General features: G+C 40.2%; 2 protein-coding genes across 2 annotated transcripts in view; one reads left to right on the forward strand and one right to left on the reverse strand.

Moving 5' to 3' along the window:
- LOC311012881 (uncharacterized protein) overlaps nt 1-23,325 on the reverse strand; it is a 203,874-nt gene that overhangs the window by 46,349 nt on the left and 134,200 nt on the right. The window lies entirely within an intron of this gene.
- Nucleotides 731-21,890, forward strand: mfsd14a2 (major facilitator superfamily domain containing 14A2). Its single transcript, XM_084008370.1, has 12 exons — nt 731-927; nt 5,449-5,544; nt 10,151-10,213; nt 11,798-11,925; nt 12,108-12,222; nt 12,403-12,621; nt 13,016-13,129; nt 13,936-14,007; nt 14,216-14,328; nt 17,619-17,716; nt 18,196-18,353; nt 18,438-21,890. Exons 1-12 carry the CDS (start codon nt 844-846, stop codon nt 18,648-18,650), a joined length of 1,473 nt encoding a protein of 490 aa, XP_083864496.1. The 5' UTR covers nt 731-843; the 3' UTR covers nt 18,651-21,890.

Genomic DNA, 23,325 nt, shown 5'->3' on the forward strand with positions numbered 1-23,325 from the left:
GAACAGTATATTGCATATTCTGTTGAAATATTAGGTAAAACAAAATAATCTACATGAACTGCACAACATTAAAAAACATGAAATATTATTAGAAAAGAGGTCTATCAGTTAGAAACTAAACAAAAGGCCAGATTTGAATTTGTATTTTGAAATGCCATATTTCATTGGTTCCATAATGTGTTACATTTGTATACACATACAACATATTTTGGCAAAAGAGCGACTGGCCAGGCTAAAAGAAATTAAACAATATAATAATAAAAAGCAGCACACATACAGAAACTTCACATTAGTGAAGCCAGAAAGGTTAATGTTGAGAACAATATTTGCCAAAGTGTTAAATGTTTAAAGTCAAATCTGAGGTGTTGTGTAAGAAAAGAGAGAATGGCGGATATTATTATTATAATAATTTATTTCTATGCTGAATTGTTTTCATTGTGGAAGCAGCTGAACATCTTGTTCACTTCCTTCGTAAACTCAGCCATTCACCATATAAGGGATTTCCTCTTGTACGCTGAACCCGCCGTGTGATGTTCGCAAATCACCATTCGAGGATCAATAGCACGAACGTTTTTCTAAACCAATCAGACGCTTAGTTCGAATTCGCTGTTCCATCAGACAGCCAATCGTTGTGCGGCGTTGCACCGGAAAGGCGGGTCAACACTAGTTCAGGAAGACGGGTTGAAGTGAGGATGAGAAATCATCATTTAGTTAGCCCGCTGCTAGCTACCTGGAGCTGACTGCCGAGGTGTTATAAGCGTTGTAGCCAAAACCAGTAGATTGTATTAGTTTCGATAGGTGCCGTGATGACCCACTAACACCAAGAATGGACATAAGTTAACAATGACGGGGGAGAAAAAGAAGAAAAAGCGGCTGAACCGCAGCATTCTTCTTGCAAAGAAAATTATAATAAAAGATGGAGGAAGTGTGAGTTAAATATTTATTTATCTTCGTTAACTCATCTTGCCGCGGAGCTAAATTGGCATTCGACCGCTTAAATTAATTAGTAATATTGTTTACTTCATAAAAATACGTAGCAGTCGTAGCGGCATTTGTTTATGTTTTCTGTCTTTGATGGTTTGTCCCAGCGGATAATGTTAACCGTTAGCTGGCTCCGCCTAGCTAACTGGCTAACGCAGCTAGCTGTAAACTAGCATTGGCTAATGTAAGGGCCTACGTTTGCTAGTCGTTTACACGTCAGCCCTGGCTGTGCTAGCTGGCTAAAGTCAACGTTAGGTGTCTTCTTCTTTGTCCTGTCACAGCAATTGGCTTAACCCGAATATACGTTTCATATCCAACTTTAAACCACCACTTAATGTTTTATTGTACCTCTCGTTTGTTACAATCTTTAAAATTACGCGTGACAGTGCATCACTATGAGGCACAAACTGGGGGTTGGTTAACATTAGCTCACTAGCATATGTGTTTTTAATTGGGCTTATTTTGATCCAGTTGCGACAGATACACGATTAAACAAAGCTTTAAGTAACTTTATACATGTTAGTAGTTAGACAAAGAACGGCGTGAGTTATCAATAGCCGTTAATGTTGTTAGTAAATGGGCGATGGCAAGACTTTTAAACACGGGTTTTTGTTGGTCGAAAACAAGCAACCACGGCCGTTAACGTTAAGTCAACAATGCAGGGAAGCAAACATTGACGGCCACTGTTGAAACAAAAGTTAATTGTGACGACGGGTATGGTTGCTGCTCACAATATGGTGCCAATTATTAAGTTAAATACCAGCTCCTTGTTTCTGACACATATATACTTTTCTGGGTCATTGACCCATGTAGTCCTGGTACGCTGGAAATATGTGACCTATAAAGCTGACTTTACCTGGATGCATCAAACTTACTCAATATATCAAATAGACTATTCAAATAGACAACTATAATATCTGGGATTTTACTTATTTGGATCATTTTTATATGGTCCAAAGTGATTTATCCAAATTAAGCTCTTGGCAAAGGTTGAGAATGGAAGGATTGTTATAAATACAGTGAGGCATCAGTGCTAGTTATGTAATCAGTCGGACAGTTATGCCAAACATGCTGGGTATCCATATGAAGTCCCACAGATTTGTAATCCTTATCAAGATAACCAAAAACCATTGTGTCTAATCAATGATTCTGTCATCCTGATGACTGTCTTGTGCCTGTAAATCTTATTTGTATACACCTGACATAATGTGGTTCTATTCTAATGAGGTCCTTAGTTCAGATTGTTTTCTCCTTACTGTATTTCTGCAGCTAGGTCTTACTGGTCGGCCATTAAGATTTCACTTTCAACATCCAACCCTTGATCGAGTCATACATCTCGTAGATTTGTATGCTGACAAGTCAATTGCCAAATGTGATCTCTAAGGTTGTAGCTGGTCGTCATTTCAGTGAAGAGGAAGTTGCAGCATTCATATAAGATTGTTACAGATTGTTCCTCTTTTTTTCAGTTCAGCCGATTGTGTGAACATATACTTATCACGGAACAAAACGGTGTGTAGTTTCCTCTGGTTAGCTGCTTGTGGCCCACTTAGTCATACTCGGACATGTAGACTGGTTTTTAGTGATGTTTTCACCCTCCATGTGTGGAAGTGACAAACCACATCAGTGAGTCAACACATTGCTGTGTTTCCTGGTAAAGATCCTGCTCAGCATCCATGTGCTCTTCATCAAACTTTCTCTTCACCTTACAGACTTGTATAGATTTTACTATGCTGCGGTAAAGTGACTTCTTCTCTAGAGAGTGGATTTTACAAACGAGAAGAATGTCAATTTGTGTTTTACTTATTGTAGATATAGGTCTGTATTTATACAATACCACTGAATATTAGGTTATTTTACCTGTGTGGATAACACTGGTTCCTAGCTGTGAAATTTAAATGAAGCAATGCTTGATTTATATGTTGAAGAATGTGTCAGTAATGATTTTTTTTTAACCTTTTCATGAAATATTGTGCCAGTAAATAGGTTTACCGGGTATGAATGTAAAATTAAATTAATCCTCTTTTCTTGCTCCAGTCTCTGCATTGTAGGGCTGAAACGATTATTCGAGTTACTCGAATAACTCGATTACAAAAAATGCTCGAGGCTGAAACTCAGCCAGGACTCCAGAGTGCGACCATTTTTGGCGCACATGCAACCTAGGGCCTAGGTTTCTGATTGGCTCAGACCCCGGTCTCCTCTTCTGTGAATTTGTGAGGAAAAGTAATCAAGTAGAGTGACTTGAGCATCAATGAAGACAACTGTCAATCGTTTTCTTTGTACAGAAAGTCGTTTTCTTTGTACAGAAAGTTGCTTTGCCGGAAACACCTGTCTCCCCTCCCATAAGATACCGGTCCTGTCTCGCGCGTCTCTCTCTGTCTGAGCCGGTGTCGCAAACCAGGTGGTCCGGTCGGGTGTAGTTTTAAGAACTGGTCGTTTTCATTCGGTCTTCGGTTCGTTAAGGAATCAACAAGTGTATATGGGAACTATATACAATGTTAATTTTTATTTGATTAATCAATGGAATAATCAGTAGATTACTCGATTACAAAAAGATTCGATAGCTGCAGCCCTATGGCATTGTGGGTAATCAGATCAAGGCAATATAGCTAATATCTCAGTTGTCGAGTAAACAGCTTAAACTTATTGTCTCACCAAAATGAATATTGTTATGTGAGCAAGTATGACTGACTGGATTTATAAAGTCATAGCGATCAGCTGCTTTTAAATTAGTCCGTTGGCATGTATGCATCTTAGTTGCTTTTCTTCTTGGGTCTTCAATTTTGATAGTGTTTTGTAGGGCTGCAGCTATCGATTCTTTTTGTAATCGATTAATTTAGCACTTTATCGATCGATTAATCGAGGAATCGGATAAAAAAAAATTGCGTTTTTAAACAACCAAAACAAATAATGCATAATGAAAATGATGTGGCTGTAAAATGATCAAGCATTTCTAAAAACAAATAAACAGAGGTATTCATTCCAACTCCAAAATTTGGCTCCAAAACTAAGCCCATTTATTAAGTGCCAGTGAGAATTTAACAATACAGTTAAATCAACTTGGATAAAACATGGATAACATTTAATTTACGTTTTGTTTTGCCAGCAATGGCCCTTTCCTCTCCCTGCCCTAAATATGTGTGTATATAGTGTACTTCTTCTGTGCCATTTATGTATTTAGCTTTCTCTATCACTACAGTAACTGTTTGACCGTTCTTTTCTCTGCTCTGAACTCCTCCGTGTCTCCCGTTTGGGCAAACACAACAACTCACAGCCAAGCGTAAATCAGGCTTTCCGATTGGCTGTAAAAGCCGCTACGGGAGCCAATACGAGCGTCCGATGCATAAACGTAACTCTATACGTCACTCGCAAGATGGCGGATGAGAAGTGATCGATATACATAAACAAAACGGATAAATGCGCCACGGAGACGAGGAGACATCTAGTCACATATGTTACAACTTTACGCATTCGTTTTGTTGTCAGAAATAAATCGCTCACATGGGCAAGCAGGATACCGTTGTTTAGCCCCGATACTCTCTGTCGTTTACGGACATTCTGAGGCTGACTTTCCGCCATCGCGCCAACTAAATTCAGAATGAATGACCGTGTATGACGCGCTGGTGTGCTTCCTGAACAACGGTCCGTGTGGAACAATCGGATCCCTGCACATAGGTGCGTCATAGGAATTTAACGAGGCTTCGAGGCAGATGTTTTGCCTCGAGGAATTTTCATAATCGAGTTAATCGAGTAACTCGATGAATCGTTGCAGCCCTAGTGTTTTGTGATAGTGTTTGTGCCCTGCAAAGCTGTTACTTGTGCCAATAAAAACATGGAATTGCTTAATTTTGTCTTTAGAAAGACCTCTTTATTCACACTGTAAATTCATCAGTTTAGAAAACAATGCCATTTTCCTTATGTTATTTCCTAATCATCTTTTTCTTTTTTCTTTTTTTTTACTATGCAGTAACTTATTAACTCAACTAAATGGAGTTAACATGTGTTCAGAAAGTTCCTTTGTTTTGTAATCACATTATTTGTGTGCATGCACATCTGAGTGTTTGTGTCAATGATTATAGATTTCTAATCTAAAATTGAATTTCAATTGTAGAAACAAAACAAGCCCCAGAGCAATTCTCATGTTTGGTGGCTTGTTTAGTTTGTCATTTTGCACTGTATTGGCTAAATCAAAAGTTATTGTACATACAGTACGTTTTCGAAAGGCCCAGAGTGAAAGCATATTTCACATTTTCTCACTTGCTGTTATCCAACTGTGGGCTGTCCCACAGGATCAGGTGACGCAGAGTTTTTGTATCATTAGGCAAATGCTGCTTTGAAATGGATTCCGGTTTAAGGTTTGGTTTGTCAATGTGTTACCATTTACAGGCACTGTAATGCATGTGGAAATGTTTGTTGGTTCTCAGCAAATCACCTTTGTTTTTGTATGCGTCTCTCTCTGTCTCCATCCAGCCTCAGGGAATTGGTGAGCCAAGTGTTTACCATGCCGTGGTGGTCATCTTCCTGGAGTTTTTTGCTTGGGGTCTTCTTACCACCCCAATGCTCACGGTAAGGCCAGACACACCCACACTCAAGTAGACACACTGTTATGTAAACTGACATAACGGTTAGTAATATATTCATACGCCTACCCCTCTTCTCCAGGAAATCCAGCCAAAGAGTGGCATTTCCCATTGAATGGAACCATACAAGGCACATCAGTGTCTATGAATGATTGAATTCCTAATCAAATGAGTGAGGCCCTGTGTGACGCAGTTTTTTTTTGTGCGTATGTGTTAGCAGATGTTTTGCCAAGCTCTAATGGACTGAGAAATATGAAAAGGGCATCAAACTGTTGTATTGTCCGAGCACCAGTTCTTTGTTGAAAAGGCTTATCAGGGGGTCACCGGTTTGTGTTGTCAGGCTACAGCACATATGCCAGCAAGGCAAACCACGCCACACATTCGCCTCAGTGCACTTCAGAATGGTGTGGTTTACATGTTTGCTACAGGCAACGTGAACAGCATTATTGAGAGGATCCTCTTTTTAAAATGTAACCTGCATTTTCTGGTTGGTACCAGAAGATCATCAGCCAATATTTAATAAACACAGATCATAGTTTTGGGTCCAAATTTTAAGCAAAGTGCTAAGATGACTCATAGTGATGATACGCTTCAGATCATAGCAGCAATGATACTTGTCCTGTACTTCACAGAAGCTTTTATTTTCTCAGTCAAGCACCATATTCATTGAAATCCAGTTTTTTTTTTTTTTTTTAACCAACACATTTTCTCTACAAACTTAATTATTTTTGGTAGAAACTGGTATTGCAAACAAATGATGAGCAAACATCTGTGTACCACATGATGTGAACCAGACAGGCTTATGCAATGCATACTTTTAGCAGTCTCTTGTTTCAAGAGGTGGTTGTATGTGTAACTGTTCGGCATTAATTACTGGGGGTTTGTTGCCCTCAAGATCCCTCGGCGGAGGTAGGATTTGCATTTTGGACTAATCAGAGGGCGCCTGAAGATGAGAGGGACTGCTTCACTGCTCCCAAGGAGCACACTGCTTCATTAGTATCCAGCAGCAACAGTCGTCACTGAGCATTCACAGTCTGTGTGTGTTGGGTAACTGACTCCCAAAGGAAGAGAAGAGATTCTTAGCCATGCCATGAGCTTTCCTTCTGTACCCCTAAACAATAAGCAGATCCTGTTATTCAGTCTCAGTCAAGCTCCACAGCATCCTAAATTAAACCATGGGTTAATTTTCCCATGTGTCAAAGACACTGATGTTATGGACTGAACTGAACATACCAAGGATTTTAACTGAACACCCCTTTCCCCTCTGCATTCTCACAAATATACAGTATCATAGGAAAAGTCTGGTTGTATACAGGTCTTGAAGACCTCCGGCACGGTGCCGGAAATCCGGCGTAGCAATATTTTGGTGAAGTGTTTTTTTTTTTTTTAACTGTAACCAGTCGTTTAAAGTGATAGTTCCAACTACCAATGGTACTCAAGGTAACCAAGGAGTTCTAGCCAATCAGAGCAGAGTAGGGCGGGCCTTAAGTTTCCAGGCACCTCGGACCGGGACAACGTAGCCAGAGCGATTGATAACATCAGCCCAAAGGCAGCCCTGCACACTTTTCATTCAGACAAACTAATGCGACTGCCACAGTTGTTAGATTTCATCAATGAGACCAACATTAATCTAATAAAAAGAATTTAACCAGCCAGCGGCAAACCTCTAAAAGCGTGCGGATAAGTTACTTGGCTCGTTTTTCTCCCCCGGGATGACGACAGAGGTTGGCCCTGGGCGATCAGATCAGTAGACCGGCGCTGCCGCCGCTGTGACAGCCATTGCCCTGGTCACCGGTCGCGGCTCCCACAGACTCTGCACTGGATTAAACTGTGACTTTCTCGCATGAAAAATATTAAAACTGTGACGTGTTAACAGCGCTAAAGCCAGAATTAAAACAGCTTTTAGCAGCTTTACTGCTATCGCTGTCGATTGCCGCGAACTAGCGATAGCGATGCAGCATCACTGATGCTAATTTCTGAGGTATTATACGTTAGCATTAAGCTAGCGGACTTTATGCTTAGTGATACTGGCTGTGTCTTTTGAATGTTGTTTCAAACTATAATGTGGGTTTACTCTCAAAGTGCACCAGATTAATTCATTTAGATTGCAAATGTTCAGAATTTTCTTCTCCCCAATGCATAAAAAAATTTCAGGCACAGGATTTTTTCCTGCTTCAAGCCCTGTGTATATATCCTGAAATACTTAAATGGAATAAGTAAATGGACTTTATAAAGTGTATATCTAGTCTTGAGCACACTAAAATTGCTTTACACCACATCCCAACATTTAGATTTACACACACGATCATGACTGAGGGCAGAGGCCAAACTGCTCATCAGATTGTAATCTAATCATTCACATACCACACATCCACACACCAATGGCAAAGTCTTCTGGATCAATTTTGGCTAGTATATACTGGAGGAGACTTTAACTATGGTTCTTTTATTTGTGAGACAATGGAGGTATAACCTAGCGTGATCAAAAATTGAACCACCTCCATATCATGTGTTTTATAAGGAAATCTTCTAAAATATCATTACCAATACCATGTTATTTTTTTTGGCCGTTTTTGCCTTTTGTTGAGAGAGAGAGAGAGACAGCGAGAGATCAGGACGACATTGCAGAAAGGGCCGCTGGTCGGATTTGAACCCGGGGCCGCTGCAGTGAGGACTTAAGCCTCCGTAGGTGGGGCGCCGACTCTACCACTGAGCCATCATGGCACCCAAAATACGATTTTTAAAGACCGCTACATGGCATTAACTTTTTTTATTTTCTAATTAAAGGTGCTATTTACAAGATACATTCTATTGCTTCTCGATGTTTGCTCTCAACATGGAGACAGCTGAGCCGGCTTCTTGCAGCTAACAGTGCTTACAGCCCTAATGATGTAAACAATGGCAGAAGTGCAGGCAGAGCTAATAGTATATATTCGAAGGGGAACTGGAGGGTTTGGCGTCTGTGACGACAGCTCATGGTGCTAGCCAGCTAATGTCACTAACGTTACTTGTCAGACGAATTGGCAGACACCGCAGAACAGACATCTTGGGACAAATGTGTCCTGCCTACTCCTTGTGTGACTGATAAGTGTGTCCACACACACACACACACACACAGTCCATTACAGTTTAGCTTTCATTTGCATTCATTGAGCTCAACTGAATTGGATGCAAGCCACCTAAGAGAAGCAGTTCGCTATGACAAAAAAAAGTAGTCGTTAGTGTGGGTGATTTGGGAAAACAACTGTGGGAAAAATGTATTTTACAAACTGTTTTTCTGGTGCTTTTATGTCCTGAATATATATATTTAACTGGCCCTCTTTTAGCCAATAAGTCAAAGATTTTTCACCTTAGTCAACCAAATATTTCTCTAGTCAAGGACAGCCCTAATTTAAATAATACATTTTTATAATAATAAATAATTATTATTATTCAATGTGTTTCATTCTCCATCTTAAGTATATAGTTGTGTATTCTATTTAAGCTCATAAATAACTTATTTTTTATCTAAGCAGGTCTTACCATCTTATTTCCCCTGTATTTAGGATAATTCTGTCTATTTGTCCTTATTGTAACACACTTATTAATGTTGTTGTTGTTGTTGTTATTAAAATATATTTAATTGTTGGACTTAAATCCTTTTCGTCTTTGGGGGCTAATTTGAAAATTTGAAGTAAGATCTTTGGAGTCTATAATATTTTTTAAAATGGAAAGAGGAGAGGTGGTTGAATGTATTAAATATTACAAGTACATTTGTGTAATGGCTAAAAAGAGTTAATACTGTATCTGCTATAATCTACAATTTACAGTTTGTAATGTAGCTGCAGTCCAGAGATCTTTGATGTTGATGGTTTGCGGTTCTAAGAAACCACTATGCAACAAAACTTTCTCCTTTTATTTTTATTTTTAGTATTTTTATCCTGTCATGCTTTAACTTTATGTTTTATATCCTCTTTCCAGTTAATGTTTTTATTTATTTATATCTGTACTACATTGTTTTGAAGCAGTGTGATTGATTATGTGAAATCTTTAGTGCTCTTCAACATGTAGGTCATCCTATGGAGAGGAAATATTGAGGCCACAATTTTCCTAATTTGTGCACACAAGATATAATTTGTGGCCTCCAGTTAAACTAATTTGTCCCACGTTTTATTCTCTAAGTGGACGAATGTTGCACGTGGTCATGCCACAATTCCACATGGCAGATCCACTGGTTACATTTTGTGCAACCAGCATCAGGCAGTTCATACTCATCCGTGTTCATGTGATCATCAAACATACATTAAATTTGGATGACTACACTGTCTCTTCTGCACATTTACAGGCTTGTTGGAGAATGGCACAAATAGTTCACGCAGCTCTATTTTTCTGCCATAGGCCTCAATGATTGAATTGATAGTTTACTTATGTGATTTCAGCCTTTCTTCATTTACTGCATTGGTAGATTTTTGTTCAGTTGTGTCACACATTTTTTGCTTCCCAGTTATACTTTAACCCTGACAAGTACATAAACCACCGCAGGTCTTTGTTTGAATCGACTATGTGGACAACATGTTTTCATGTGCTGTGTTTCATCTGTGTTTGTTCATCAGGTATTGCACCAGACATTCCCCCAACACACATTCCTGATGAATGGACTCATCCATGGTGTCAAGGTAAGACATCAGTACACACAAACAGCACTATGGAGTTGAACGGTAGTTCTTCACAAGGACTAAATAAGCAATAATATAATATTTGTGGCTGTTTTTATGGATTAATTTAAATATTAAATATATTTATTTTCTGATCACATAAAGACATACAGTAAGCTTCATGCCAGCAGCCATGTGCCTTTTGTGTTTTTAGTGCTACAGCTGCCTTAAACGAACATTCTTCTTCTTCATCAGCAATTTTGTCCTGCTTTGATTTGCACTTGAAAAATTTGCTGAGCATGTGTGCTCTTGTTCAGCAACTGCACCTGTGTCAAGCAGGGGCTTGCAGTCACATATTAACACCTGCAAGCTGTCCAGTAACCTTAGCAGATTCCCCAGCTGGCCACAGAATAGGTCATAGAAGGAGGTTGAGGGTAAAGTGTCTCAAGTGCAACTTGATTGTCCTAAATCATAGTACTTGCTTGTAATTATTTTATATTAACAGTTTTCTTGTTGTGATATTGAGGAAAAACATAGGGCCTCTTTCATTAATGTGTTTAGAAATGTTACTACTATAATGTTGTTGTTGTCTCTGTATAAGGAAAAACGTTATAGGTACCCTCCATACCCTAATAGGTTAGGCCAGTGTGCTGGAGTTTTTACTAAGTCACAGCTACGCCCTTTAAATTTGAAAAGCATGCGGGCTTTCAAGCACGACACAGAAACTTGTCTTAGGTCTTTAGCTGAAACATTTATACACCAACAAATAAACGTTTTGCTGCTGAATTGATAGTCATCGTCACTCACAAGCTCACTCGCTCGACCGAACACTCACTAATGTTACGCCAAGCTTAATTTACGTTGGTGGAGACCCCGCGTATGCCAGTGAGACTATACTAATGTTATTAGTATATTACACTAGCATTAGATTCCAGTTGTGGTTGTGTAGGATCGTCTCTGACTCGTGTGGTGCAGACATTTCCAATAACCCCAGAGCGTTGTCCAAAACATATTGATTCTGATATGGACAACCTGTTTTCATCTTAGTAAAAAGTCTGCTTCAATCCATATTTGTTTGCATCAAGGCTTTCAAAAACAACATTTTTGTTGCAGTCAAAACTGTATGCCAGTTGATGGCATCAAAGATATGACATTCAAAGTTTTTGTGCGTACGCAGAAAGAAATACCAAATTGAGCAGACAAATCTATTATTGACCACCAGAAACCACTTATGACAAGCTGGGTCTGTCGAAATAATAGACAGTTTATTTTTGCTTAAAAAGAAACTAATTTGATCTAATCTTTTTTTTAAAATGAAATTAACTTTTATTAGCAAGATGAGACCTGGCCTTCACTATGTGTCGATCATTGTCATCCACTTATTTTACTTAAAAACAGACAGCAGAAGCCCTTTGGTCTTGTTTTCAGTTTTCTTTATTTAGTGTAGAAACATCTTTTCTTTCTAGTCTGCCAGCTACAATCACAGTCCCTGTGAATCTGAGTGGTAAATTTGCTCAACTTATCCATTTACAGCACTTTTCTGTTACGTCCACCTCCCTTTGTGTCCCATGTCCTTCCTCATCGTTCTCCCTCCTTCCTCTCCAGGGCCTATTATCTTTTCTGAGTGCTCCACTGATTGGAGCATTGTCAGACGTATGGGGGCGCAAATCCTTCTTGCTGCTAACGGTCTTCTTCACGTGTGCACCCATTCCACTGATGAAGATCAGTCCATGGTGAGTGCAAGTCTTATATAATGCATATAGTATAATGCAATCTTCTCCAACAAACCAGACGGTCTCAAGATGACCAATTAACAACATTATGTACAAAAGTTAGAATTTACTATGTAAAAATGTTTACTTTTAGCTATTTTCATTTGTCTGTTTTGACAAACCAAACTGTCTAATTGTTTCAGGTGGTACTTTGCAGTCATTTCCATGTCCGGCGTTTTTGCCGTCACCTTCTCTGTGATCTTTGCCTATGTCGCGGACATCACACAGGAGCATGAGAGGAGCACAGCATATGGTTTGGTAAGAAGATGTTTGACCAAAAACAAATCCTGTTAAAATATCTGTTGTTTTAAACACCCCAGAATGATTTATCATTAGTGAAGAATTATGCCTGTATTTGTTTATTACTTCAAAACTGATATCAAGATCAGTCACTTCCTGTTTTGCTCACCCCTCAGCTCTGCTTCTCCCTCCATCCAGGTATCGGCTACCTTTGCAGCCAGCCTGGTTACCAGCCCGGCTATCGGAGCCTACTTGTCTGTGGCCTACGGTGACACCTTGGTGGTGATCCTGGCCACGGCTATCGCCCTACTCGACATCTGCTTCATCCTGGTGGCCGTGCCAGAGTCGCTGCCAGAAAAGATGAGGCCAGCATCCTGGGGTGCACCCATCTCCTGGGAACAAGCAGACCCCTTCGCTGTGAGTAACAACAAAACACTTTTTATTCATCATTTTATTTTATTGATCACTTCTCTGTCAACAATAAGTACTTTGACTGATTAATGATCAGTTGAACAGATATTATATTAAAATGTAAACAACATGGAGAAGCTGGTCCACCTTAATGGTCGATCTACCTCAAGTGCGTCTGAGCCAAAGTTCTAATTTTGGGGCTAAACCCCTTCACTTATCAGCAGATGGAAAGCAAAACACTGGAAGATATTTGCATGCCGCTTAAAATGTCCATGTTGTTGGCAGGGCATTAGGAAGCAGAGTTGTCATTTGTTACTTACAGCTTATTAAATTAGGAGACAATGGTAAAGTCCTTGTGTCCAAAAATTCCTCTAACATTGGTCATGTTTTCCCCGGTCAGTCTCTGCGTAAGGTGGGCCAGGACTCCACGGTGCTCCTCATCTGCATCACAGTGTTTCTTTCCTACCTCCCTGAGGCTGGCCAGTACTCCAGCTTCTTCCTCTATCTCAGACAGGTAACACTCGGCCCTCCTTGCTTACACTTTCAGAAAGACCACACACGCGATTGCATTTAACACACAAAGTTATCAAGCAGCCATTGTTTACACACATCATATACACTTCTTATCACTTGGAATAGCACTTATCCAAATGTGACACTGAATTACTGTATTCACAATAATCACCAACAGTTATTTTCTCTCTGGTATTGGACATATTTTGTTATGGTGTGTAATATGGATTATAAATTATTGTAGAGATATTTTGACACTACTTTCTTAGGTGAAGTTGTAATCTCCTTTTTCAAACCGCTTGAAGTGAGGATTGTTTCGTTTGTGTAAACGGTGTCGGGTAAACCAGTCTGGCGAGTCTGATATGCAATATGACAGCAACCTAGTTGGGGCTCACATTACTCTACACGCCCTTCTGTCACCTTTATGTCAAAGTTGCTTTATCATATAACTCCACGTTCATTGTCGTAAATTGTTCACGCCTCATACCAGCCCCGTACTGCTTAGGCTGCATATATTGGAGGAGATAAAGGGCAGCATATTTGACCTTAATAGAAGGGGAGGATACACCTTTTGTGGTTTCAGGATGCAGAAGTACACAGCATGTGTTTACAGAAGTCCACAAACAAAGATATTTATCTTGTCTGTATGTCGTGGTTTCTTTGTTTCAACAAATGTACTTATTGTAAGTTGCTTTGGACAAAAGCGTCTGCTAAATGCCTTAAATGTAAAAAAGTATGTAAATGTTAGTCTCTGACTGTGCTTGTCATGTCCTAACTTGTGTTTTCTGAATGCTCTCCCACCCTCAGGTCATAGGCTTCTCATCAGAGACAGTGGCTGCCTTTATTGCTGTTGTGGGGATCCTCTCAATACTAGCCCAGGTACTGAAAAACACATTCGCTGTTGAATTACATTTTAACATTTAGCCGTCCTCCTCCTGAGCTTTAAGTGTTGTTATTCTTAATCATTATTTAACATGGAAGGAAAATAATGAAACACCAGTCAAAGTTTTTATTACATTTTGTGTGGAGTCCACCTTTATGCCTCCTTCCAGGTGTCTTGTATGACCTGTGATCTGTGTTTCTGCAGACGGTGGTGTTGGGGATCCTGATGCGTTCCATTGGGAATAAGAACACAATCCTGCTCGGCCTTGGCTTCCAGATCCTCCAGCTGGCGTGGTACGGCTTCGGCTCTCAGCCCTGGTGAGTAACATCCAACACACACACACACACCTTTCCAATACATGAATTCAAAGGAGACATAGATTCGGAATCAGAAATGCATTAACAAATGTCGTTTTCGATTCCATTTATTGATTCCTGTATTGATATACCTTCTGTGCCTCAATCTGCAGCTCAGGTTCAAAAGTGTGGGCGATCCTCATATAAGATAGTAGTGATACGAATAAATGTAATCACTTATTGAAAACAATTCAAGGAAGGAAGGAAGTTTGTCCAACACAACAAACCATTTCCTGCAGCATGATGCAAAACACTTCTGAACTAGTTAATAGTGGCTCATTCAACCTCAGTAAAACAAATATTTTCCATGTGCATCACACAACCTTATTTTTCTCAACCTTAAATTTAACCTTTCAAGTCAGAAGGATCACAAAACGAGTCGTGACAAATGTTTGTGGAAGACAAATCTGCTGAAAATCTTTTATCTTGCTTTCAGTGTTACTCAAGTAATTTTCCAAGAACCTGAAGCGCCGTCCGATAATGAGCAGAATCTATAATCAAAAATTAACTCTAAATGATACCCTGTGTTTCAAGCCCAACCCCCCAGTGAACACTACACATATATAGAGGCACAATTGTGTTTCTTTTTATGAATTAGAATTTCTTTTAATTGTCCACTGTTGTTGCAATGCCCTGACAAACCACCAGAGGGGAGCATAGCCTTTATCAAGGGCTGGTGGAACTGTGATCTGATAACTGAGATGATGTAAAGACATCAATATAGCAGGGCTTGAAGACCTCCGGCACGGTGCCGGAAATCCGGCGTAGCAATATTTTGGTGAAGTGTTTTTTTTTGTTTTTTTTTAACTGTAACCAGTCGTTTAAAGTGATAGTTCCAACTACCAATGGTACTCAAGGTAACCAAGGAGTTCTAGCCAATCAGAGCAGAGTAGGGCGGGCCTTTAGTTTCCAGGCACCTCGGACCGGGACAACGTAGCCAGAGCGATTGATAACATCAGCCCAAAGGCAGCCCTGCACACTTTTCATTCAGACAAACTAATGCGACTGCCACAGTTGTTAGATTTCATCAATGAGACCAACATTAATCTAATAAAAAGAATTTAACCAGCCAGCGGCAAACCTCTAAAAGCGTGCGGATAAGTTACTTGGCTCGTTTTTCTCCCCCGGGATGACGACAGAGGTTGGCCCTGGGCGATCAGATCAGTAGACCGGCGCTGCCGCCGCTGTGACAGCCGTTGCAGTAAATAATAGTGACGTTTGTCTGTGCCCCCTCCCGCTCTGAGATTTGGTTTCGCCCACCTTGCCGGACCTGCGCTTCTCTACTGTCTCTCCCGGTCTCTCCCCGCATCAGCGGTGGTATGAAGAAAGCACGCGGAAAAAAAGCAAAAGAATAAAAGTATCTTCCCAACAGGAGGTAGCTACTGCTAGGGCTCCAGTGCCACCACTCACGGTTGCCCCCCCCCCCCCCCCCCCCCCAGCCGGCGAGTTTGACAGTGCGTGCGCGTATAGCCCCGTTCACATACGTCGCTACTCGCCCGTCACTCGCTTTCTCGCTGAATTCTACTCGCTGGCAAAAAAAACTCACTGCCGCCGGCGGCGACTTCAAGCGACAACTATCTGTGGAACTCTCTGTTGACGGCAACTGTCGATCATCTCTATTCTACATTGTGATTGGTACTCGCTTCACTCGCATCGCAGAAAGTTAAAATTATTTTATCTCCGATCGACCACATCACATCGCCTGTCCTGGTCCACATTCCGCTAGAACACATTCACATTCATTGACAGTTGTCTCTCAGAGATGGGCGAGTGACGACGTATGTGAACGAGGCTTCAGTCAAAACCAAAACACCAAGGAAGGCTGAGGAATAGTCACCCACTTTTATTATTATTATTATTATTATTATTATTATCATTATTAATAATAATAATAATAATAATAATAAACGAATTGTGTTTTAGTCATTTTTGTTCTCATCTTTTCTTGAATGCTTAAACTCCTCAACCCCATTTAGTATGTCAACATTTGTATCAGTACCAGCAGTTTGTAAGAAATTGGTCAGTAATTGATATGTCATATTTTGTTTCTCAGAATTCACCAAATAGATGCATTAAAATGAAATTATTCAAAATTTTCTCCCGGGGGGGCATGCCCCCGGACCCCCCTAGAGGATCGCAATCCCCCCACCATAGTCTCCAAAGATCCTGTGGGAAACACTACAAACCCATTTGTAATCGGGACAAAATACTTAAAGTTAGAGACAATTAAGGACCATGAGTCCTAACAAGAACACTTGCACACACTTTAATGTGTATTTTGTACACGTTCAAGACCCATTTTTATGCATTTTCTGAGTCGGTCAACTTTATTTTAGGCACAAACTATATATCTGGGCTGGTAAACCCAAACCTGCCGCAGTGGCTGGTGGCCAAAGAATATATATATATATACACACACCTGCTTCACAGGTGGAAATCTCAACCACCCCAATGTTCAACTCAAAGTTACGCCCTTGGTGATGCTAATTTCTGAGGTATTATACGTTAGCATTAAGCTAGCGGACTTTATGCTTAGTGATACTGGCTGTGTGTGTTTTGAATGTTGTTTCAAACTATAATGTGGGTTTAGTCTCAAAGTGCACCAGATTAATTCATTTAGATTGCAAATGTTCAGAATTTTCTTATCCCCAATGCATAAAAAAATTTCAGGCACAGGATTTTTTCCTGCTTCAAGCCCTGATATAGTATTTATAATGTACAATATAGTTTGCCAAAATTAAAAATAGTTTTCATGACATATACAGGCATTGTACTGCCTTGGAAGTTATGTTAAAATCAAGTGCCTTTGAAACTTGATTTATTTATTTATTTATTTATTATTAAGAAACAAAAGGCCGTAGTACACAAATATTTCTGTGTTCATTTATTGAACCAGTAAATATGATGAAAATGTGCGTACTAAAAAACACCACCCATACACATAGGTCATGAATCAGAAATGCGTCTGCTTTCTCCTCCAAGCCAAAACAAGAAGAGAAACTGAGTGACCCATAATATTTATTGATTCTGAAAGAAAACATTTTCAACATGTTGTCTTGTTGCTCCCCTCTGCTTGGGTCAATACCGAGGTAATTAAGTTAAATAAAGGTCAAAAGCACATTTTTCTCTATTTGTTCAGATAAGGTCTTTCTTTTTAGCTGTACGGTTTGAACAACCTTTTAAGGACATAAATACTATTCTTGAAAGGTTTTGTTTGTATCCTTAACAAATGTGTGTGTCGTTGGTTGTAGGATGATGTGGGCTGCTGGAGCTGTTGCAGCCATGTCCAGCATCACTTTCCCTGCCATCAGCGCCATTGTGTCCCGTAATGCAGACCCAGACCAGCAAGGTAAGTTTCTCAGCCGTTAATATCTCTAAGCTTTTTCTGTTTGATTAAATAAGCATTAAGCACACATCAATGTTTGATAAATTAACTTAATGCCCCAAATAAAAAGGTATTATTTAAATGTTTGACTATCTAATAAAAGTTGTTGACACAAGAAAGAGGAGGGATAAATACAAGTAAACATCTTTTAAATGTTATCTTGTCATAGCTGATGGATATCAAAGTGGATATCGAGTTAACTCCATTGAGTCAAAATATTGAACAGTGTATCGGTTTGAATGTTATTTGTTGCTGGCGGTCTTGAAATAGATGTCTTATCTATATATATATATATATATATATATATATCTATGTCATATATATATATATATATATATATATATATATATAGCAGTAATCCTCATTTTAATTTGGTTCGAGAGATGTAGTATCTTTTAGAGATTTTCCTGACAATGTTGTGTTTACGTCTGTCTGCCTTTCAGGTGTTGTCCAGGGGATGATTACAGGAATTCGGGGCCTCTGTAACGGTTTGGGTCCTGCTCTTTACGGTTTCGTGTTTTACTTGTTCCACGTGGAGCTGACCGACACAGACGGCTCTGAGAAAGGTGCCAAACCCAACATGGCCAACCCCACTGATGAGGTAGTTGCACAATACTGTTACACGTATAGAAATAATAAGTACATATAGCAGCTGTACTTACACAAACGATTTCTCTCTCTTCAGAGTGCCATCATCCCGGGCCCTCCCTTCCTGTTTGGTGCATGCTCAGTGCTGCTGTCTCTGCTGGTGGCCCTGTTTATCCCGGAGCACACGGGGCCCGGCGTGAGGCCCGGCGCCTATAAGAAGCACAGCAACGGCGCACAGAGTCACTCCCACAGCCCTCAAGGCAGCGGGGCCGAGGGCAAGGAGCCGCTGCTGGAGGACAGCAGTGTATAACCAGAGCTGAGGGGGGCAGACAGCGCTCCAACCCGACACCCCCGCACACATGGACAGATACACAGATTTTACCACATGGACACACACTCACCTCAGGCACACATCAGACTCAAGTGCCATGAAGAGGTGTTTGTATCCACGGCACAAAAGTGGGCACTCCTCCCTTAGCAGCCCTTTTCTTTTTTTAAAGCAGGGTATTGCGAGGACTTTCTAAAGACCCTGTATAGAGAGTGTTGAGTATTTTTTAAGGGGCTGCAGTGGAAAGGTTTGTGTGACTTGGTCGAGCTGGACTCTAATCCTTGGTTTCTAAAAAGTGGTAACAGAGTGGAGCAGACAACAGCTTGCCCCCCCCCCCTCCTGGTGTAAAACAGGACCAAAGTGACTACGTTTTAGAGTGTGAGTGTGGGAAGATCTCAAACGTCACTAAATCCCTGTGTGATTCTACATATTCCTCTATAGCCAGTGAAGTGGCAACTTTGCCTGTTTTGTCCAGCGGGAGTGTAACAGTCAGTTGAGCATGTGTCTGATGGTCTTTCACAAGCTAACTTCTGTTTTGATGCTTGTTGTTGCAAATACAGCTCTGTTAAAGCGTCCGAGAAGGGAACACAGTTCTTCCTCTGAATGCACAGCAGCAACTGTACACCTGGGAGGTGGAGTTTCTGCTAACCAGTGTTGGGAGAGGCGCTGCCTAATCTGGGTCAGCATGGGTCAACGGGTTCAGATATAAAAACGCTTCATAAGACCACACTTTGTTTAAACAACACACCTCTTGCAGAGAGAAGTGTGTGTGAGAGAGACCACTTTAGCTGAAACAGTTTTCAGTGTTTACTTGCCATTCTCTAGATTAGTAGTACCGTTTGGGTTGTATATTTTTCTCTGTTCAAACTGAAGGCTAGTTGTGCTTCAAGTTTTTATTCAAGAAACAAATGTTGCCTCGAAGTGACTTAATAAATATATATGTATTTATGTATATATATATATAAATGTGTGTGTATGTGTGTTTGTGTATATATATACATACATATATACACACATATATACACATTTAAATATATATATATATTAATTACGTAACCTGTATGACGACCGAGGTCTGAGAAGGCTCTGTAATCTTACGCTATCGCTCCCATCGGAGCTGTTACAAACTTTTTATCGCTTTTGTTTTCATGCCTTTCCTGTTACGTTGTTTCTTGACATTTATCACCTTCAGGGTTAAGGCTTACAGAACCATGGTTTTATTTAAAAGCCTCTGGACCATTCGGAGCATTGGAGTGTTGCTATCAGCATGTCGGTGCTGACTGTTAATACAGAGTCTTTGGATTAATATCATTAGGTTACACAGAATATCGTTCTTGCTGCTGCAGTAGATAATTCAAAGGTCAAGTATGAGGTCATATCTTGGATAGAAATTTCTCCAGAGGTAACGTAGATTGAAACGGTTTCGCAAACATCTTGATTCTTTAAGCTTCTATACAAAAGGTTATGAACAGGCACTGTACGTTTCTCAAACAAACAGATGGTAGGGATTTTTGAGATGAAGTACCTCAAGGCCCCGGCTTCTAACTCTCAAACTCACATTTAACTGGCTTCAGGGTCTTCCCGAAAGGAAGCCGCTAGATCATTGTCAGACCAGTTCTGTACACGCTAACCTGCACCACCACCAAACAGGTTGTTGCAACTGTAAAATGAAAGAAATGTTTGTCGACCCCTACATGCATGGAAGATAACAGCTGCTCCAATTTTACCAGATTTTACAGCTGCACATTTTTCTTTTTAAAAGCTGACATGCTATGAGTGTTTTTAAGTTTTTCCATTTCCCACAAATTGTCACTCAAAACGGGGATATTGCTCATATCCTTATCAACCAATTATCAAATTCAAACGACGCAAAAAAACAATAAACCCATAAAGTAGCCAAGAGGACATTGATAGCATCTTGAATGTCCTCAATTTCTAAATTAATTATGATCCAGTTGACAAATTCAATAAAATGGCATAAAATGTAAAAACCTCAAATATGCACATTGAAAGTGTCAAAACCACATCAGTTTCTTCCCAGTGGATGGTGCACATCAGCAGGTCCAAATTGCCGTTCCCTTTCTTGCCAATAGGTGGCGCAGCTTCAACAGGAACTGCAGATCTGTAACTGCTTGTGTTACACCTCTTTAATTGGATGACATTGGTCTGTGTCTGGTTTTGGTGCTTCAGTGACACTGTGTTCCCTTTGTTCACATACTGCGTCAACTACTGGTACATTTTCCTAATGGCCGTTTTCAAACGTTAATTTATAAATGCCTCAAGTGCATTTAAATAGCCAAATACAACTAGATATGGATTCGTAGCTTAGGTGGGGTTTCATGCTGTTTAACATCAATCTGAAGAGAAATGTCAGTCGTATATATTTTGTGCCAATTTTAGTTTCTTATGCTTTTTCATTCTGAGTGTGTGTATGCTTGTGCACGAGTGATTTTTGAATATCTGGATATGTTTTTCTTTTGTATTCTCTTGTCTTCATCCAGTTATTTTTAGGAATCTTTTCAACATTGTGGCTAGATGGTTAATTATCGAATGTCCATCTGTCTGTTTTCGGGTCTCCGTCTTGATTTCATAACAAGCATTTCACTGTGGTAAGTTAAATTTGATATTTCTCCCTGAATTATCAGTAGAAAATGACAAAAGTCACTGAATGTTCCAAGCCGAGCTGTAAATGTTGACCACACTATACCCTCAACATTTTGACTAAACCTGTCGTTTATTCTTTCAGAAGGGGTGTTACTTGACAGGCGGCCATTGATGTTGATTTAATCTCTGAATATCATACTTTGTTGCAGCGTATAATTTATTTGACCAACACATTGGTAAACTCATAAATTCAGATCCTACTAAAATTGGTAAGATTCTGCACCAGCCCCATGTACACTCGTACAGCTTTCAAGCAGATGACTGGAAATGTACAAAACATACCTGTACGTACAGTAAATGTATATATTTATTGCTCAAGGAGATGGCCACCTCTTGGTCAGTTTGGTTGTATGGTGCAATTATTACTATATATTTCTCAAGACTTACCTGCTAGCCACTCCTGTTTTTAGTACAATGTGGTTTGTGGCCTGAACCCCCTCTCTGTGTGCCTAAAATTAGCCAAGAAATGAGTATGGCAACATAAGTAAATGGTGGTTATTATGTAAATATGGGAAACTAATGAGAAACTATTTATTAAAGGTTTATTGTACAATGAAATGTTTGAGTTTGCCTCTGTGGGTTTTGGGGCATTTACATATGTTTTGTTTCATTGTCTCTGCAAGTAATCAACTAATAATTCCTGTATTGTTTAAAACGTGGATCATATGTTTTATTAATATATACACAAAGCCCATCAGAGCCCATTACAAACGGTATGTATTCTATTCTGCGTTTCTGTACTGTTAAAAATACCATTCTTTTTGTTTTAATACTCTTTGATTGTGCTTCAGTTATTTTGCAGCTCTTGAAAGGTTAATTTCACTAATTTGTACGTTATTTGTGCCTCTATTAGAGCACCATATGTGTCTATATATGTAAATGTAGGCGAATTGATTGTGTTGACATTTGGGCTCATATTTATATTTTCCTACCATTTGGAGGAGAGCTTTGCAAATAATTTAATCAAAGCACGTTGCTTCCCTGCCGTCACACTTTTCCCACATTTGCCACATTAGATTAATGGTGCTTTCACATCACTTTCACTCTTGCTTTTGAGAGATTAGTCCACCTAGAGAAACGGCGAGGACTTGTCAGCCACTAATGGGGCCATTCGCCTCCACATTTACAGTATAATCTCTGCATGCCCGAGCAGTCTGCCTCGCCGGTGTGTCTCCTTCTGTCTGCCTGGGATGTGATGATGTCGACAAAGTGTGCAAGTGGAGCAACAGGTGCTGCGTGGTCTTAACCTGGGATAGAAGAGATAATAATAAGACTCTTAACTGTAATCCATGCCCATTGTTTCATGAGAAAAGCCTTCTAACAGCACTGGACTCTGAGGGTGGCGGTTTAGTGACGACGGACACATCGGGTCTGTCACTACTGTGGCCTTTAGAAACCCAGAAGACGACCACCTTGCTACTGTTTTCTATCACTTTGATCTTGGCTTCCTCGACATGTAAAGGCTTGTAGACGCGTAAAACGTTGTTTTTTTGACATGTGAACCACTCATGGCACTAAAAAGAGGGGGAGGGGGTGCGGAGGGGCTTGTAGCTACACAACACATCAACAAACGGCAGGTTCCACCTCTCTGGGAATTAGGGGCACATAGCCTTGTCAGGATTAACAGCTCTGGCAGGGAAGGGATTGGGCATGTTTTAACAGGAGCAACTTTACTGAGAGCTTTAGAGAAGCTCGCTGCTCAGATCCCTTCCAAGGCACAAGTGTGATTGCAAGAGCCCCTCTAGAGTCGTCCCCCCCCCTCCCTCCTCCATCCAGTCATTTAGTTGTGCTCGTGTTGGGGTTGAAAAGGGGCCATGTGACTATTTGGGGGGAGCTGCTGGAATGTATTGTGATGCAGAGTCGCTGTCATGGCACATTTGCTTTCCAGGGTTCAATTAGGTGCATGAGAGTGGAAGAGTGCTTACATGTTTGAAAAACGGGCTACAGGCCACACACACACACACACACACACAGTCACACACACAGTCACACA

The sequence above is a fragment of the Eutrigla gurnardus genome (genome assembly GCF_963514095.1).
Source record: "Eutrigla gurnardus genome assembly, chromosome: 4".
NCBI classification, from domain to species: domain Eukaryota; kingdom Metazoa; phylum Chordata; class Actinopteri; order Perciformes; family Triglidae; genus Eutrigla; species Eutrigla gurnardus.